Raw genomic sequence first — 18,959 nt, forward strand, 5'->3', positions numbered from 1 at the left:
AATTTGATTTAAACTTTGTTCACCCTATTATCTTTTAAAAAATTAAAAATAATATTATGAAAATTATTTCATTTTATCAAAATAATTTTAACACTTATCTAGAAGTTTTGAACATATTTATGTAAAAGTGACACCGTTAGTTGGTGGAAGTTTCATTTTTGAAGACAATAACTGATTTATCTTTTTATTTATATGAACTTTGAATTTAAAAATATAAATTTTAGCTATGATATTTAAATATTTTCACTATTGCTTTTTATTTAAATTATTAACTTCAATTTACATGTAGATTCATATATTAAAAATAAAGGAAAAAAAAACCATATAAACATTTATTTGGAACTTTTAAGAAATACCCTTAAAAGTATAAACGTTTTTTAGCTCGTCCAAACTTAAAGTCTAATCTAATTTTTTTTACAACTATCTTGATGTATTAAAGTTGAAATCTTGTCTAAAAATCATTTCAAAATAAAGAATATAAGGAGCTTCCCCCTCTCCACACACATTCTTGAAGAATCAAAGTTTGAATTTTAAGAATGAGACAATAAGATGTCTACTATTTGACTAAGGGTGTGGATATTTCCACCCCACTATTTTTATAAATCCACCACACCTTCATAAAATAATTACAATAAGTTCGCATTATTTTATAGAATTACAAATTAATAATAAGTTTGAATAATTAATTAATTAAATCATTCTTATAATATATTTTTCTTATTTTATCTTTTAACAATCTTTAACAATTTAAGGTTGCTTTAATATAAGTTTAATTTAACTAATTTACCCTTATAATATAAAATAACCAAATTACCCTAAGAAATATATATTATTGTAATGAATTGTTTAGGCATTTAGTTTTATGTTTTATAATCTAATATGTTTTATATAAAATTTAATAATTTTCAATACTCCAAATGTCCTAATTACATCTCGTTAGTTTAGTGGAATATTAATAATCATACTAAAAAAGTACTACTTATACATAATTAAAATATACAATTTTTTTGTATAAAAATTTATTAAAGTTCAAGTAAATTTTTAGATATTCTTGGTACTTTTTCCTTCTGAGGTTAGAATAATTATATTAATTTAGGTTAAAATAACCTTATTGATCAAATATAATAAAAAAAAGTTTCATAAAAAAATAATTAATGAATATGGATTTAATTGGTTAAAATTTTAAATTTCTTCTTAATTTGAATTTTTAAAAAATAATGTGTACTTGTTATAATAATTTCTTAAAATTGGGGTGGGTTAATAAAATTTATGTGGTGGAAATATCACCACCTTTTGACTAAAAGTAATTTGCAACGTTTCTTAAAAAAGTAATAAGATAAGCACAAACTTTTTTATAATTTTTTTTTGGTACAAACTGATATGATATGATTAAATTAGTTAGATTAAATAGTTCTGGGTACACGTGATTTGTTTTTATTATTTTATATTTTTATTCAGCTATAAGTTAATGCCAAATCAGTTCGTATAAAATAAATTTGTACAAAAATTTAGAATTATATCATCACTCTTCTTCAAAAATTTACCTCATGATAATTGTAATTAAATTTTTTATTTTTTTATTTTTATTTTTTATTTTATTTATTTTATTTATTTTTTTTTCCATTTCATGTATAGATCCTTAACCTACTCTACCGGATGCACAAACAGTCAAACACAAATGAAATAACTTCTCAGAATTTACCTCCACTTTTCTCTTAGAGAGAGTCTAACGAAATACAACTGGCCGATCAACAAAGTGCTTCCACCATAAAAGCCAAATCAATTAAACTATATTTTTCGTAAAACTCCAAAAGCTATAGAAAATAAAATAGCTAAATTAGAGATATTTTATCAGTTATGATCATAGTAGTATATTAGAATTACAAACGTTAATTCTTTATTCTGAATTGTGTGCTCAAGTGAACCGATGTCACTCTCCACCTAAACAGCCCTGATAAGCATATTCTTATCATTTTTAATAGTATTCACGACACATTCTAAATAGGATTGAAGTTGTGAATTCACTACACAATTCCTTATCGGCTGTCAACTACATACATCTATAAAAAAAATGTTGTGAATATAAAATAAAATAAATTCATAAAACGAAATATATTATTAAACTTTAAGAGTGACAAAAGTAGAAAGCTAAAACACTTGAAACCTAAATAATAAAAATAAAACTTTAGAAAAAGGAAGGCAAATAAAGATTGAAGATAAAATAAGCCCATGAATCCTGCAAATCCTCCATATAATTTTTTTTTTTAAAAGAAAATTCTAAACCAGGGGGGAAAAAAAAACAACAGATCCACTTCCTCGTATGCTTCGCCGTTACTTCCGCTTCCCAATAAATCCACCATCTCGCCTGTCATCAAGATAATTCCTCACTGTATCAGCATCGGTTCCCATTTTTATAATTTTTTTATGTAAAAAAATTTCATCCCATGTTCAATTTTCTATTTGTTGCTTATTTAGGCATTCACTGGTTTGCTGTATATAGAAAGTGAGTGATTCACTCATTCTGAACTTCTTCTCAGTCTTTTGTGTTAATCCTTATTTGGAGCTCTAAACAGAGCAACTTCTTTATAGTTCTTCATTAATCCCATCAAATCTTCATTGATCCCATCAAATGACCCCTTTTCTCTCTTTTGTTTTTCTATTTTGCTTGTACTTTAAGCTTTTGAGAGTTTCAAGTTTGGATTGAAAAAAACAAACAAAGATAAAGAAAAAGAAAAAGAAAATAAAAACAACCCACATGCAGATTCTGTGTCGTTTTTGTTTGTTAATATTTGCCTGCTCTTTGCTTGAGGGTTACAAGAGGTTCTTGGCATTTTTTCTGGGGTTGTTGATAATGGATTCTGCTTCATTTTTGAAGTCTTTGACTGAAAGCAATAGTGATTTTGGATGTGGGTTTTTGGTCTTCGGATGTTTCCCACAAGTTTTCAATTTTTTAGGGTTGTTTTCGATGTTTTATTTAGGGTCAAAGCTTTTGCAATTTGGTTTCCATGGGAGGGCTTTGGTTCAATCTCTGTGTAGTGGTGTTAGAGGAGAATCGAGTGATGTAAAAAGTAATGGGCTATGTTCCAAAATTGGTTTTGGTGAAGAATGTGATGATGCAAAGATTGTGTCTTGCAGTTGTGGTAGTGGTCCATTGAAGATCTTGGAGAACTCAAAATTATTGAAAATTAAAGGCAAAGATAATGATAATGATGATAATCTTGATGATGATGATGAAAGAGAATATTGTGGAGAAGATCAAGAATTTGATGTAATGGTATTGAGAAGATTAGTCAAGATTGAAAGGCAAAGAGCGAATTCGGCTTTAATGGAGCTGGAGAAGGAGAGGATGGCGGCAGCATCAGCAGCTAATGAAGCAATGGGAATGATTTTGCGGCTACAAAGTGAGAAGAGTGCAATAGAAATCGAAGCCAATCATTACCGGAGGATGGCTGAGCAGAAGCAGGATTATGACAAAGAAGTGATTCAATCATTGCAATGGATTGTGATGAAGCACGAGTCTGAGAGGAGCCAATTGGAAGAGAAATTGAAGTCTTGTAAGCAAAAATTGAAGCAACATGTGAATGATGATGACGATGAAATTGAGCAATTTGAAGAATTTGATTCAAGTTTTAGGATTCACGATGGCCTTGTTGGCTCACTTGATATGGATTCTATTACAGAATGGTAAAGTTCTTCATTGTACGTTAAAGAATGCATTAATGCTGCATGTTATTAGACATTCACAGGATTGTCTGAGTTGGAGGATAGGATTTATGTTTTGGGGTCCCGATATCAATATACCTTGTAGCTTATTTCTGTTTATGTAATCCTGTAAATGCATTTTGGTCTGGAGAAAGAACACTTTTGATCATTATCAATAATGAAATATCTACATCTTCATCGTTATTATAATGTAGTTCTGAATTTCGAATGATTTGTGACATAAGATCATGATGAATAATGTTCTTAGGGTCAAATACGTTTGTTTTATTTATTTATATTTCATAAATTATTGATGACCAACTTGTTACTAAGGACTAAGGAGTGGTTGCATAAGGAGAGGATTTTGCTCCCTTTTATTTGCTCCATCCATTCTTAAAACTTAAAAGGATATAATTGACGACTAAACAACTAAGAACAAGTTTGGACCACTTTGGTATGTCAGATGTGGCTTATAAAGTAATTCCGGTTTGGGATGCGGCAAATAAAGTAATAGTTATTCGTTTTACTTCTACGGTTGATGAAATAATAAGCGTTGAGACACATTTAATTATCATAATACATCATGGCACAATGTTGATGAAACAATCATCAAGAACAACCTCTTATTCTTGATTAGAAGACACTAAACCCCATTACTTTATCCTCATGTCATCAAAGCCAGCACTTCCTATTGGGGATATCAGAATCCGAATCTGATGTAGGTGCATCAGAATCCAGATCCGCATTGAACGTTTGATATCTGGATTTGTAAAAAAAAATATACGGATTCGGATATGGGTAATATCTGCACGAATTTTTCGGATATTTGAATCTGCATAATAATAAATTTAAATATAATTTTAAATTTAATAGTTTATCTAATAATATCAAATAAAATTCAATTATAATTTAACAATCAACAATTCAACATCAATTCAACATGAATAATGTACAACAACACCATAAATTCACAAACGATAATTTCACAACATGAATCAAACATAAAAAAAAAATTTAAGGTAAACCAATTCATTACAATATTCTCTAATTATTATTATTATTATTTAGTTTTTTAACATATTTTTCATAGTCAATGAAGATTATAGAGTTAATTATGCTTATACATATTAAATAAATAATTTAATTTATATATTTTTAATTAAAATTTAATTAAATAAATAATTTAATTATAAAATAATACGGATCCTTATATCTGGTTTTCTAGATCTAGATCCAAATCCACACGGATCTTGATTTTTAAGATGCGAATCCAAATTTTTTTGGATCTAAATCTTTTGGATGTTTACGAATCCGGAATTTATTGACATTCCTACTTCCTATTGGCTTACACGGTTACACCATAACAAATTCACAACCCTAAAGTTCGTACCTTAAGCCCCAAAGGAACTGTTGCTATGGTATTTCACAATTTAGTCACAGGCATTAGATTGGCCAATATAGGGAATCTGTCGCAAGATCAGTTGAGTCATAGGATCCTTTAAAAAAGCAAATGAATTTTTCAGTCAAAGTTCTAGTGTGCTGTATGAACCTTCAATGAATCCCAGCCCGTCAGTAAGATTCTATTTGGTATAACTCTCTAAAAAAAAAATTATAATTATAAAATTTAATATAATTATCATAAAAAAATTTATAATTATAAAATAAAAATTAATAATACATAATAAATATAATTATATATATATATATATAATAAATTCTTCATTATATAAATATAAAATTATATCTACTTATCATTCAAACTACATTAGTTAGGATTTACCAAACATATCCAATCTCAATTCCAATCTTAATTCCAACCATGCATATATATTAGGATTGATTGTAAATTTTTTTCAGTTTCTGTGTCAAATGCTTATGGGTACTGTTGTCTACTAATATATATTTTTTGTAGTGAAATGAAAACCCATACAGAAAAATTCACACTTTTTACTCCCGAGGAAATTTTCGACTTTTCGTTGAGAACCGTCATATGTGCGAAATTTCCCAGAATGATGTTATTTGCCCTTTTGGAGAAATGAGCCACTTCTAGTGCAATTTCCATGTTAAGCAACAAACGAAAGGCTTGGCTTTCGCTTTACCCTGGGCACTGATTGACTATGAGGCAGCGCATCTTAAGATTGAAAGCAGAAACTCGGGACTGCTTCGACGCGCGGTGCCTTCAACTCACCGTCAGATAGCCGTCGCCTTCGCCTGTAAGAATTTCCTTAACGCTATACTCAGGCTAGTTCTCGAATAAAGAAAATGAAATGCTGAACAGTGTATAATTTTGAATTTAACTGGTGGAATCGTTGTTTTAGGCTCGGTTGAAAAATGGGTCTCGTCCAAAATTCAATTTTGATACCCGTGTTATTGAACTGCGTAAACTTTGGACTATATAGACTTAAAAGCTTGCAGTTTTGTTTTGCCAAATGTTTCTGTAAACAATTGTAAATGTGTAATGGATTTGGAAACGAGCATTAAGTAGCTTCTTGCTGATGAGTTTGAAATTTTTCTGTTCATTTGTTCTTTGTTTTTTGTATGATATGTGGGAAAAAGGAAAAATAAATAGTTTGTAATTAGCTTTATGTTAGGAGTTGAAAACGGCTTGAGGTCAGGTTTTCAATTATGGCACTGGAAATTTACTTGAGTAATACGACAATGGTGCATATAATGAATATTATGCTGATTCCAGTACATGTCTTTGTGGCGTATCCTTATCCAACCCATATATTGTTATCAATTGGTCTTATGGAAATCTTTTACCTGCCTGAATCCTGCATTGACTGAAAAGATAAATCTCAATGAGCATGTTAACTCTTCTGTACCCTTTCATTGCAAGCCGGTTTTTAAGGGTTATATCACCCATGGTTTGTATCAATGGTATCTGAGTCAGTTAATTCCAAAGTCCTGCTCATTACAGGGTTGTATGGTGCACCCTTCACATTCCGTTTGGCTTATTTTTCTTTTAACTTGTGCAGCTCAAAGAAGCTTCAATTTATCTATAATGCATCCATGTCCAAGTGCAAGTAAGTTTGGCATTAATACTTGAGCTTTGTGATAGTATAATGTGATAGTAAGGTAGAAGTATCTATGTTGTTGAACTTTATAATGAAACACATGTAAAATGTTAGGACATGTTACTTGTCCTCCAATTATTCTATTTTGACATTATGGACTAGTAATATCGCTCTTTTGTAGAACTGTGGTGACAGCGTTTGTTATATTAGTTTTCTGTTTCTTCACAGGCATAGATGTTTTGGATTAATTTTCTGATAAGGGTGCAATCATGCAAAAGTGAATTTGATACAATTACAGATAGAGCAGGTTTGTTTGTATATAATTCCAGAATGACGGGGTGGGGACTAATCCTGAAAACTAAATTAGAAATGAGGCAAGGACTTTAGAATTCGTGCTAAGCAAGTGTAGTGCTAGTTTATTTGGTTATCTTTTTCTCATATTAGATTAGGAATGATGGTCCACGAGAAGTTGAAGTTGGAGTTGGCAGGGTAATTTTTGGATATCATCTTTACCTTTGTAGATTGAATACATACTCTTGTTGTTATCAATAACTGTGCAGCGTCTCTTATTAGTAGAAGATATCTTATGATTGTTGATGTGCTGAAGATTATTGCAAAAGTAGAACTTCATGGGTATGCTTGAGGGTTATAACCATATGATATAGATTGCCCGTACACACATCTGGCTTTGTTGTTTTTTGTTTTTGGAAAGGCACCTAGTGCATAAATTGTTGCTTTTTAATTGGCAAATATTACTGACGACTTAAAGGTGGAACTTGTACTCAAATTTCAAGTCCTTTTGTGGGCTTTGACTCAAGTTAAAACAATACTAGCGCAGTGCTCAAAAGAAAGTACCCGATGACAGCTTTCTTACCCTCATGTTGTGTGATTTGTATAAACACTATAGGGCACAGCTGATCATTCTTTCCTTCTCTGTTTTGAACCATGAACTTTTGAGATGCAGAGTGCAAAGAAGCAAATTTTTCCCTGGCCCTTCTTGGTTTAGTTTTTTTCCCCTATGATTGCTTGCTTTTGTAGAAAGTTTCCACAAACCTGTTGTAGAATACTAGAATTTTTTTTTTTCCTTTTCCAGTTCATGCATTTTCATGAACTAGGTTTTTAATTTGTATCACTTTATTACTCCGTCACAAATACACATCTATTTATGTATAGTAATATATACATATGTTTGTATGTATGAATATTTCCGGACCAAATAATTGAATCAGAAAATCTTCGGATACTATGATCACTTTTGTCTTAACAGAAAGTGAATTCTTGAAAGAGGATGATAACAATGCTGCTGTATGATGTGTGTGCCATTATGCTTTTGTGGCATTAATGTTGTGCTGCTGCATTTATGTTTATGTGATGAGAGGAAAAGAAAAATGACCACAAATTGACGCTTATGCACACAACTTATATCAAGAGCATCTATCTTCTTGTTTGCAAGCTTGATATATGCTTATTGAAGCCTTGGTACAAAGATCTCTTCTGCATGCATGTTTAGTGTAGTATGGATCTATGAAGTAAAGATCTGTGATTTGAATTTAGCCTTGGTTCTCTTGAGAAGAATTACGATTGTCAATGGCAAGAACTTCTAAAATGGCAAATTGTATGTGTAATGCAGGTCATCTCCTTCATAGTTTGATGATGGACTTTCAAAGTTCCTCAGAGTTCAATGACGCCCCACAAATGCTTCCTCCACCTCCTGGAACTTTTGTAGATCGTGAAGAACTCATCCAACATGTTGGCGACTTTGCCGTATCTCAGGGATATGTGGTAACTATCAAGCAATCAAAGAGGGACAGGGTGGTTGTCCTTGGTTGTGACAGAGGAGGTGTATATCGTAACAGGAGAAAACCTGTTGATGAGTCTTCTGCTGAAAGTCTTCGCCGAAGAAAAACAGGTTCTCGACTTACCAATTGTCCCTTTGAAGCTGTTGGTAAGAAAGATGATGGTTTGTGGAAACTTTCTATTAAAAATGGTGCTCACAACCATGAACCTTTAAAGGACCTCTCGGAGCATCCTTCTGCTCGTCGCTTCACTGAAAGAGAAGTTTTGTTAATTAAAGAGATGACTGAGGCTGGATTGAAACCTCGCCAAATTCTAAAACGACTGAGACAAAGCAATCCAGAGCTTTTATCGACTCCAAAGCATGTTTACAATGTTAAAGCTAAGCTTCGACAAGGAAATGTGACAGGTGGAGCCTTTTAAAATGTGTTATCCTCAAGCACTCTTTTCTTTTTATTGTTTTATGCTTTGTTTATCTCTTATATTTTCTTTTCTAGTACATTTGTACATAGTTTTAAGTATGAATCAGCACAGGTAGCCACCTCTATCAGTGTGGGCTAGTTTGTCATAGATATATAAACTCTTGTGCAATGGTTTGCGTGGAACATTAACTGTTTGAGAACAATATTCACTAACTGTATTATATCTACTGAGGCACTTGATCATGGTGCTGAGTACTGTTGGTATAGCAGGATGAATAGGAAAAGGCAACACATGTTTGGCCATGGAGTTTACTGTTGGATGCAATTTTAAGTTAAAAGTCTTATGATTAGTGCTAGGGTTAATTCTAGCTTCAAATGGGATGAATCTTTTATTTGAGGTTTATGCATTTGAAATTATAACCCAAGGGAGTAGCTCTATCTATTGACAAAGTTGATTCAGAAAATCCAGCGTCTTGATCTCAGATACTTGCTCTTGGATCCATCACTGCCATGTATGAGCTTGTAATTGCTTGCTGGTTAAGTGACAGTTACCAATATCAATAAAGAAACAACCATGCTCAGCGATTAGCAGCATGCTTAAGTATTTGAGGGCTTACTATGGTGGTAATTAGTAAATATTCATTTACTGTACCTGTCTTTTAGGGTAGGATTCCTTCTACTTAATTGCTTGACCTCAATATTGTTTTTATGAAACTTCAATGATATTTTGGATCATATTATTGATGTTCTTGTTGTCTTAAAGATTAGATATGTTTGTATATTTGTATATTTGATATGCTTGTATATAAAGATTAGATATGTTTGTTTATTTGATTCTTGATTATAGGAGTTCCTTTTTTCTTTTTCTTTTTCTTTTTCCTGGTAAGATTTATGTCGGGAAGCTTTGATAGTCAAATAAATTAAAAGTGCCAAGTTGTGCAATAGTGTGTCCTTTGGGAGATGTGCTATTAAGGGAGGATTACCATAGGCCTTTTGAGCGCAGAGTTGTGAGAGGTATAGAGTGTGTGATGTCATCCTGTCCCCCCTTGGAAGGACATTACCGCAGTGTTAATATTGCAGTTTTTCCATATTTAAGATAATTGATCTGAGTGATGGTTGATTTTGCTCTTTACCATCTTTTTATTTGAAAATCTGTTCTGTATGAGCTAGCACCAAGTGTTCGAGTTTTCCAATTTGCTTATGGTGGTGGCATTTTCTTTGCAGTTAGAAATTTCAAGTCATTAAGACCACAGAAAACTGCTGTAAGGAATAATTATCAATCTGTTATGGAGCCATCTTGGAGGCAACGCAACCCTCCGGTAAGCTTTAGATGTAATCCAAGGCAACTCAGATCAAGAAAGCCTTATCCCAAATTACTTGGGGTAAGAAGCAAATAAAGAAAAGAGATCATCTTCTAGTTGTTTACTTCTTAAGTTATCATTGTCTTCTCTTTCTCTCTATGAACACCTATTGCCCAGGCGATGGTTATTTTTTCCGAAGTTATTAACGGATATTTGCTCAATTGTTGCTGTATGTCAGAGGGTTCCCAATCTAATTGGAGGTAGATTTGTTGATTCGAAATCATTAACATCTATTGATGTTGTGAACCCTGTAAGAAAATTCTCCTAAAGTTCCATTCTTGATGATTTCCTGACATAATCGAGTTAATAATTATAAAGATCATTGTGCATTTCTTTTCCTAATTTATCAATCAAGTCATGATAGGCAACACAGTTGATTGTATCTCAAGTGCCTTTGTCTACCAATGAAGAAGTCAGAGCTGCAGTATTTGCAGCAAAAAGAGCTTTTTCATCATGGCGAAACACACCAGCTACAAACCGTCAACGCATCATGTTCAAGTTCCAGGAGCTTATCCGAAGAGACATGGTAATTTTATAATTTTAAGTTGTCTTGCATGGTAATTTTATAATTTTAAATTGTCTTTGTCCTATATAATTTAGTAATATGAGTCATTACAAATTGGTCCTAGGATAAGCTTGCTATGGAGATTACTTCTGAGCATGGGAAGACATTGACGGATGCATACAATGATGTGTTGCGTGGGCTAGGTTAGCGCCTTTTTGTCTCTTTGTAATGCATGAACAGTTTCAGTGGGTGATATTTGTGCTGCAACAAGCATTGGGTTATCCTTTGTAGAGATTGTTGAACATGCCTGTGGAGTGGCAACTCTGCAAATTGGGGAATTCGTTTCCAATATATCTAATGGGGTTGATACCTATAGCATCAGAGAACCGCTTGGTGTTTGTGCTGGGATTTGCTCCTTCGACTTTCCAGCTATGACCCCTTTATGGGTAACCTTTCAATATTTCCTTATATGTTTGCTGGTCATTTGGCTCTGGCCTGTTCTATAGTTAAGAGTGCAAATCTTATGTCTTAGGAGAAATTCAGGAGTTATTGCATTCATTGCTAATAATCTACGGAAAATGAGAATGCATTCTGGTTGTGACCAGTGATCTGTTAGTTATATATTGCTGTCCTTTTTGAGAATGCATTCTGGTTGTGATCAGTGATCTGTTAGTTATATATTGCTGTCCTTTTGCTTTGTTTATGGATTAGAAGTGTTCTTACTGTTACTAAAGGTGAAACCATTACGATGTCAACACGCTACTGGAAGGGGAGATGATAAAAAAATAAATGATTCAATCCAATGTTGTGGTCATTTATTCATTCCTTTGTATGCAGATGTTTCCTATTGCTGTCACTTGTGGTAATACCTTCATTCTAAAACCATCAGAGAAGGTTCCAGGTAATTTTAATGGTTTCCTTCCCAGTTTTATGAAACTCCAAAAATTTTTCTGCTTTGTATTGTTATGGAATCCATTTTGGCTTACATAAAGTTAAGAATATGGGATTGTATCTTTCACTTTTTTTCTTTTTTAATTATGAGAAGGTTCCATGTATAACTTTATTGCTTCCTTCCTAGTTTTATGAAACTCCATGATTGTTTCTGCTTTGTACTGTTATGAAATCCATTTTGGCTTACTTAAAAGTTAAGACTCTGGGATTGTATTTTTCACTTTTTATTATTATTATATCTTGAGGATGAGATTCTGCGTAGATGCATGAAGAATTTACAAGGAATGGCTTTTCCGTGTGGTTGTACCACTTTTTCTTATGTCATTTGCTTTTTGAATTTTTGTGTTGTCAAAACTAATTGGTTAGTAGTCGTCTACATTCAATATCGTAATAATAATAATAATCAAGTTATTACCTAGGCAAATTGTTTACATCTTAGTTTCTTGTTTCTTGATTTTAACAATTTTTTGTGCTGTAGAAACATTTTCTGCAGTAGAAATTAAAGCACTACCTTCAAACCTAGGTTGTTTGTATAGTATAGGATGGATTTTTTACCCTTTTTGCTTCTCATTTCCTTGTCTTTGTAGAGCAAATATATTCCTCCCATCTTAACCTTTGATATCCCTTTTTGTTTGTGTTGGGCGCGGGGTGGTGGTTGGAAAGGAGGTGATGACTTGCTAAAATTCAGAAGTGATAGATTTATGATGAAAATCTGATGTCTGTACTTTCGATGATGACTTACTGACTTGGTTATTTTTGTCTCAATTGCATACGATCTTATTTATTCTGTAAATTAAAATGATATACTTATTTTGTGTTCCGTCAGGTGCTGCTGTGATTCTTGCGGAGTTGGCCGTGGAGGCTGGTTTGCCTAATGGTGTCTTAAATATTGTTCATGGCACCGATGTGAGTCTCATTCGCATGATTGTATAATGGTTCTTGTGCCCACCAATAATTTTCATTGAAGCATCAATGGTTCAGTATTAATGCCACCATCAGAGTATATTTTATTTAACCTTTTCTTTATACCACCATCATATATAATTCTTTTATAGGAAACAGATAAACTTTTATTTAATAATATAGGATTACAAAATTGAACCTGAGGTTCACAAACAAAAATCTACCCAATGGTGTACGATTCCAAAAACCATACAAAACTCTAAATATAGTATACTACCCTTATACCTGAGACAGAAGAAAAGAAAAATCCAGACCAGCATAATCAAATCAAGACTGCATCCTCCAATCAAGCTGGATGAAAAAGAATGAAGAATCTTGAAATTTTTTAGAAACTGAAGCCCAAATTGAAGAAAAGAATCATGTGACATAGTCCATTAATATCTTCTCCTTTTGCCCCTACAAAAATGCTGGTACAGTACATTTTTCTTGCCATATCCGCCCACAAGAGAGCGAAGACTACACTCTTGCATTAAATATTGGCCTTCCTTACCTTTCTAACAGCAAAACTGTTCCCCTACCACCAAAATTAAATTTTGTCTCTACTGCATCTGTTTTATGCTAGTGTTTCCTTATCTTCTCATCAATTTTTTCATCAAATTTTCATTGAATCCAACTAAGCTTTGATTTTTCTGCCATTTTCGTTTCTGTTCTTAACTTCTTGTTTCTAAAATTTTGTCTGGACAGGACATTATTAATGCTATCTGCGATGATGACGATGTCAAAGCTATAGCATTGGTTGGTCCAAATTCTGTAAGTTTCTCTTCAGTGTTGAGTTGTTTGAAAATATTGTATGATACTGCAGTGATTACAACACATATGGAGTTTGTTCTGCAGAAGTTTATTTTCGTTACTTGGTTAGCACCTGCTTTGGTCGTCGATGTTTTACTCAAATCTCTATATTTCTTGAATTTTCAATTGGTTCAATTTGTCTCTTGAGGTTTGTAATTGGTGACTTTAGTACTGTGGGATTAAAGTCCATTATAGCTAATGATGAATGATGGCTCAACATTTCTGGCAATTGTTTGCTATAATGGCATTGAGATATTGAGCTGGTAAAAAAAATAAAATTAAAACTTAAAACAAAAATTCAGAATGCAGATGTTAAAGCTTTAGAAATTGAATAGCAGGGTGTTTCTTTTGTATGTTGATATAAACTGCAACATATAGATATTTTCGTGAAGTTTTAGTTTGATGCATGAGAATAATGGATAATCATCTACTTTTATTGAGTTCACTAGTTGGGGTTCCTTTAGTTCTTGTCCTACACTTTGCAGTTTTTGTATAGTAGACCAAGTTTGCTCTCCAATATATCATCAATAATGTTCTTGTAAAATAAGCTGTGTCATAAAAAATTGGCCATGTGAGCTAAAATAGCCACAATAATTTGGGGGCCAAAAGGAAAATAGAAAAGAGGAAGAAGCAGAAGAAGAAAGTCATGTCAACTGTTAGAACTAATCATTTTGGATATCAGCCCCTTATTAGAATACTTGAAAAAGTTACAAAATTTCAAGATCTAATACTAAAACTAAATGTACTAAATTACACTATAATACCATTAGAATGAATTCTTTTAGGTGGTGTACTTGAGCATATGCCCATAATGTTATCCTCATGAACAATTAATTTAAAGAATGTGTATGCTTATATCATTATCATAGTGTATTTTTTGAATTTGTGTTTGAAATTTTATTCTTGTTTGTCTATGGTTCTTTAAATTTTCAATGATTGAAGAGTATATACATACAACTTGAGATTTACAGGACATGGATGTGATACTTGTATCATTATTTGCTCTTATATCATTACTTGGTCAACTTTTTAATGATCTTCTCTTAGGGCTGTCTGCAACTTAATTCTTACATTGGCATTTTTCCCCCCCTTAAAAGGATGTTGCAGATATATATTCAAGAGCATCAGCTAAAGGGAAGCGGATTCAGGTAAGTTTTGAAACAATCCTGCTGTTTCTTTTAGTACGGTTACTTTTCTAACTGGTCCATTGTTGAGATCAATATTGACTAGCTGACTATTTTCTGCAGTGCAATATTGGAGCAAAAAATCATGCAGTTGTGATGCCTGATGCAAGCATTGATGCTACTTTGAGTGCTTTAGTTGCTGCTGGGTTTGGTGGTGCAGGACAAAAGTGCATGGCACTCACCACAGTTGTCTATGTAGGAGGCATAACTCCTTGGTATTTGTTTTATCTTCCTTATTATAGAACATTCTAATTTGGTAACTTTTTAGCTACAGTAGGTGAAGCCTTGACCACCATTTGAAATAGAAGTACTTTTAGCCTTAATTAATAGTGTTCCATTCATAAGATATTGGAAATAAATACTTTTTGAAGCCCTCAACAGGCTTCCGAACTGTAGCTTCTTTCTTAATTTTTGGGAAGGGGATATTGGCCATCATATCTCACATCTTAGCTACTCTATATTTATATACGTACATACATAGAGATATGCGTTTGCCTGTAAAAATCAATCAGTCAGTTACTAATAATTTCTTAAGAGAAAAAGTATTTTTGAGTTTTTGGATGGAACATATGATGCCAATTATCATGTATGTCTTCCCATTTTGCCGATTTTATTTTTATAGTAAGTTAATTCTGTCCCTAGCATCAGCTCTTTTGCATATCCGTCTAATAGTGTTATGATTTATGTTAAAACATTTTTTCCTATCTTGTATTTAAAATCACAGTTTGAAATATTTTCCCCACTTTGAAACATTTTTCCCCACAATAATACACAAATTTTATGAATCCTACATTTTATCTATTCCTTAATACCGAATTGGGTTGAAAATGGAGATTGGCATGGTTGTAGTTATGGTATTCTTGTATATTTTAAATTTTATAATTCAAAATTGCACGTCTGGTATTCCCAACAAAGATTCATTTCCAATGGTAACCTGTTTGTGGCTCCTTACGTGGAAAATCTTCTTCTGGTACCCTCTTTTAGACCTTGTTTTAGAGTATAAAAGGGTTGACTTGCTTGAAGGAAGAAGCTTTGCCAATCTACGCCGTGTTCCACGCTGCCTTGAAAAATTATGTTTTAATATGATAGCTCAAGGGCTCAGGTGTACTTTCTGGAGCCCCTAACTTAATAATGTGTCTTGGATGTGAGTTCAGTGAATATGAAGGACATGAGACTTAGGTTTAAGAGGCATTTGTTAATATTTTGCCAGGGAAGATAAACTAGTGGAGCATGCCAAAGCAATCAAAGTAAATGCTGGAACTGAATCCAATGCGGACCTTGGTCCAGTAATTAGCAAGCAGGTGCATTCATAATTGATCTTCTCATCTATTATTTTCCAATTCAAAGAAGGGATGAACTGGAAGTTTTGATTTTTTTTTTAATTTTGTCTGCTTTCCTTATTTTGACATTCTAGAGATTGTTTACGGGTCTGGCATTTTTCCTTTTTGAGGGCATTTGTGGTAGCTTTCTCATTGTTGATATTTTAATTAAATTTGTCCTCCATTATGATTCTATAATGATGTGATGCTATTAGTTATTTACAGGAAAAGGAAAGGATATGCAGATTGATCCAAGTAGATACTGAAAGTGGTGCAAAATTATTGCTTGATGGGAGAAACATTTTGGTATTGGGTTTTATCTTTTTTTTCTTAAGGCTTTCACATATATTACTCTTACACTTTTTATATTCAGATTTGTTTTTGTTTCTGTCTGGTATGTATGAAAACTCTTTAATTTCATAAGTTATATTATTTCAATCAAGTTATTTGGCTAATAAAACAGGAGCCTCAGCAGAGGACAGAGGAAACTAATGCAAAAGAATGAAAGATCACCATTCAAAATTTGGAGAGAATTTTGTTCAAATGAGTTTGATCTAATTGAATTGAAAATTCACCAAATTTTGCCAAACTATATATAATCTCAAATGGAAACAATAAATTAATAATAAAAAATAAAAGCTTTCTAATTAAATGGTGAAAATTTCTAATTACTAATTAGATTCATTGTAGATTTGCTTCACATCTGAAGTTTTACTCCAATTATCAACTAATGTTCTCTTGAAGAGGAATTGGCTTCCTCACAAGCTTGGGCATGGGTTTTTAACCTCAAAAACATGCAATAGTCAATGTTATTGACCCGCATTTTGCACCATAATGGCAGGAAATATCTCATTTTAATCATTAATATAAGTTGTCTCACTGATTATCATCTCGTAGATTGTGAATATTGATATTCTGCTATAACATAATTTAAATTGTTCTCCCCTTATCTTAATTTTATGGAAACGTGTTTGTATGATGATTTTGTGATTAGTTTGAAAAGAAAGTTCCAAACTGGCTAGCTCACAATTACAATTTCTGAATGACCTATAGGTTCCTGGGTATGAGAATGGGAACTTCATTGGTCCCACCATCTTATCTGATGTCACTGTCAACATGGAGTGTTACAAGGTATATCGTATCACATTCTGAAAATGAACATTGGATAATATCTAATTTTGCATGGAAATAGATTTGAGCAATCTTTGTCATAAATTCATGATTTGAACTGGTTCGTGCAGGAGGACGTTTTTGGCCCAGTTCTACTTTGTATGCAGGTTTTGCCACTTATCTCATTTTCTGTTGGCTCGCTTATTAGCAAGTTGGTATTTGTTGTTAAGTTACATATTTTTGTTAGTCAGGCTGAAAGCATTGATGAGGCCATAGAAATTGTTAACCGGAACAGGTAACACCAATTTTAAATCTCTCTTGACCTCCTTGTAAATGAGAATCTGAAGAGCATTTTAACCTTTTCTCCTCTGGGTTATCGTGTTACAGACATGGCAGTGGAGCTTCTATATTTACCACATCTGCTGTAGCTGCCAGAAAATTCCAGATCGAAATTGCGGTTGGCCAGGTAAGATAGCCGTGCCCATGTGCACTTTTGTCTATGGACTGCTTTTGATAGCAAAGGAATTGCATAGATATGAAATGTGCATCTTTTGCATAGAATGATGAAGCTTCTTGTATTTGGTTCAGCGAAATACTTCACTACTTCAACTGAGATGAGCTGTGTGTTTTGACTCAGGTTGGCATAAATGTTCCTATCTCAGTTCAGCCGCCCTTTACTTTGTTCACTAGCTCCAAACCATGCTTCGCAGGTGATCTAAATTGTGATGGTTAGTACTTGCTACTTCTGATTATACGTGTTCAATGATAGAAGAATAAATTTCCAAAGTAGTAAGAATTCTGAGAATTGCAGGCAAGGGTGGAATTCACTTTTACACCCAGATTAAAACGGTGACCCAACAATGGAAGGATTTGCCAGGCAATGTAGAAACGCCAACTTCAAACAGCAATGGGGAATCTCTGCAACTGCTAAATTCTTAAGAGTTCATGATAGATGCACATTATAGAATGGAATCCATTAATGTGACTTGCATTCTTCAGATTTTGTAGACATATTCTGTTCCCCATATTCAAGTAAATTTATAGATTTAGCTGGGAACATAACCTGCAGTACAATAGCAAATAAATAAATTTTTTGAAATATTATTATACGTTAAAATTGGTACGTCAAAGCTATTTAATTGTTGGGTTACTTGGGTTCTCATTATCTCTTGTAAATATTTATTTTTAAGTGTCTGGTAGGTCTAGCCTGTATTGTATGCAGATTTTTCAAATTATGCTCTGCAAATACCATGACTATGTCATATAATTGTATGAATTTAGACTCTAATGGACACTTGATAATATAAATATTTATTTGTTAGTGAGAGGTGGGTCTTGTCTCTACAGGGCACGGATTTTCAAGTAGCCGAAGCGAAATTCTAGTGAACGATTGTAATAAAATTTTAAAAAATTGGAGGAAAAATGGGTATTCATTACACAGAATTTTGTAAGGTTAGCTCCATTTTTGATATGAGAAGACGGAAGATTTGTGTGCAAATTGATAAGATCAGATTCCTTCTGTCCAATTATTAATGATATCATCAAATATTTTATCTATAAGACGACGAAAAAATTAATAAAATTTAATTATTTAAAGATGTCTAAATTATGGGGAATGATCGGAACTACAAAATAGGTTCTCTGTGTCAAATTTCTTTGCAAATAATCTAATTTAAAATATATGATTAATCATGAATGAGTGAAAATTACATTAATATGCATATAATAAATAATTTATTTATATAAGAAAAAATATCTACCATCCACTTATTTTTTACACCTTTTTTAAAAATATACAATTCTTTCATTTTTTGGCTGGAATCCACCTAAAGTTATATTTTG

At 32.5% G+C, this 18,959-nt stretch overlaps 2 protein-coding genes across 13 annotated transcripts; both read left to right on the forward strand.

Annotated features, from left to right (window-relative positions):
* The first annotated feature begins 2,708 nt into the window (after positions 1–2,708).
* LOC112096197 (protein FLOURY 1-like) lies at positions 2,709–3,872 on the forward strand. Its single transcript, XM_024179339.1, has one exon. It carries the CDS (start codon positions 2,756–2,758, stop codon positions 3,686–3,688), a length of 933 nt encoding a protein of 310 aa, XP_024035107.1. The 5' UTR covers positions 2,709–2,755; the 3' UTR covers positions 3,689–3,872.
* A 1,614-nt stretch (positions 3,873–5,486) lies between these two features.
* On the forward strand, positions 5,487–18,248 carry LOC18035305 (methylmalonate-semialdehyde dehydrogenase [acylating], mitochondrial). 12 transcript variants are annotated; one of them, XM_024178854.1, is made up of 21 exons: positions 5,487–5,915; positions 6,681–6,728; positions 8,350–8,922; positions 10,160–10,317; positions 10,475–10,546; positions 10,661–10,822; positions 10,926–11,004; positions 11,093–11,247; positions 11,639–11,702; positions 12,579–12,658; positions 13,400–13,465; positions 14,602–14,652; positions 14,752–14,903; positions 15,899–15,989; positions 16,233–16,313; positions 17,061–17,138; positions 17,249–17,284; positions 17,369–17,412; positions 17,505–17,583; positions 17,755–17,845; positions 17,929–18,248. In XM_024178854.1, exons 2-21 carry the CDS (start codon positions 6,707–6,709, stop codon positions 18,054–18,056), a joined length of 2,262 nt encoding a protein of 753 aa, XP_024034622.1. In that variant the 5' UTR covers positions 5,487–5,915; positions 6,681–6,706; the 3' UTR covers positions 18,057–18,248. The 12 variants fall into 12 exon arrangements, with proteins under 12 accessions (XP_024034622.1, XP_006423642.2, XP_024034618.1 ...); XM_006423579.2 differs by having other exon boundaries at positions 10,160–10,254; XM_024178850.1 differs by having other exon boundaries at positions 17,249–17,412.
* The last annotated feature ends 711 nt before the right edge of the window (positions 18,249–18,959 follow it).

The sequence above is a fragment of the Citrus clementina genome, unplaced genomic scaffold (genome assembly GCF_000493195.1).
Source record: "Citrus clementina cultivar Clemenules unplaced genomic scaffold, Citrus_clementina_v1.0 scaffold_8, whole genome shotgun sequence".
Taxonomy (NCBI): Eukaryota; Viridiplantae; Streptophyta; class Magnoliopsida; order Sapindales; family Rutaceae; genus Citrus; species Citrus x clementina.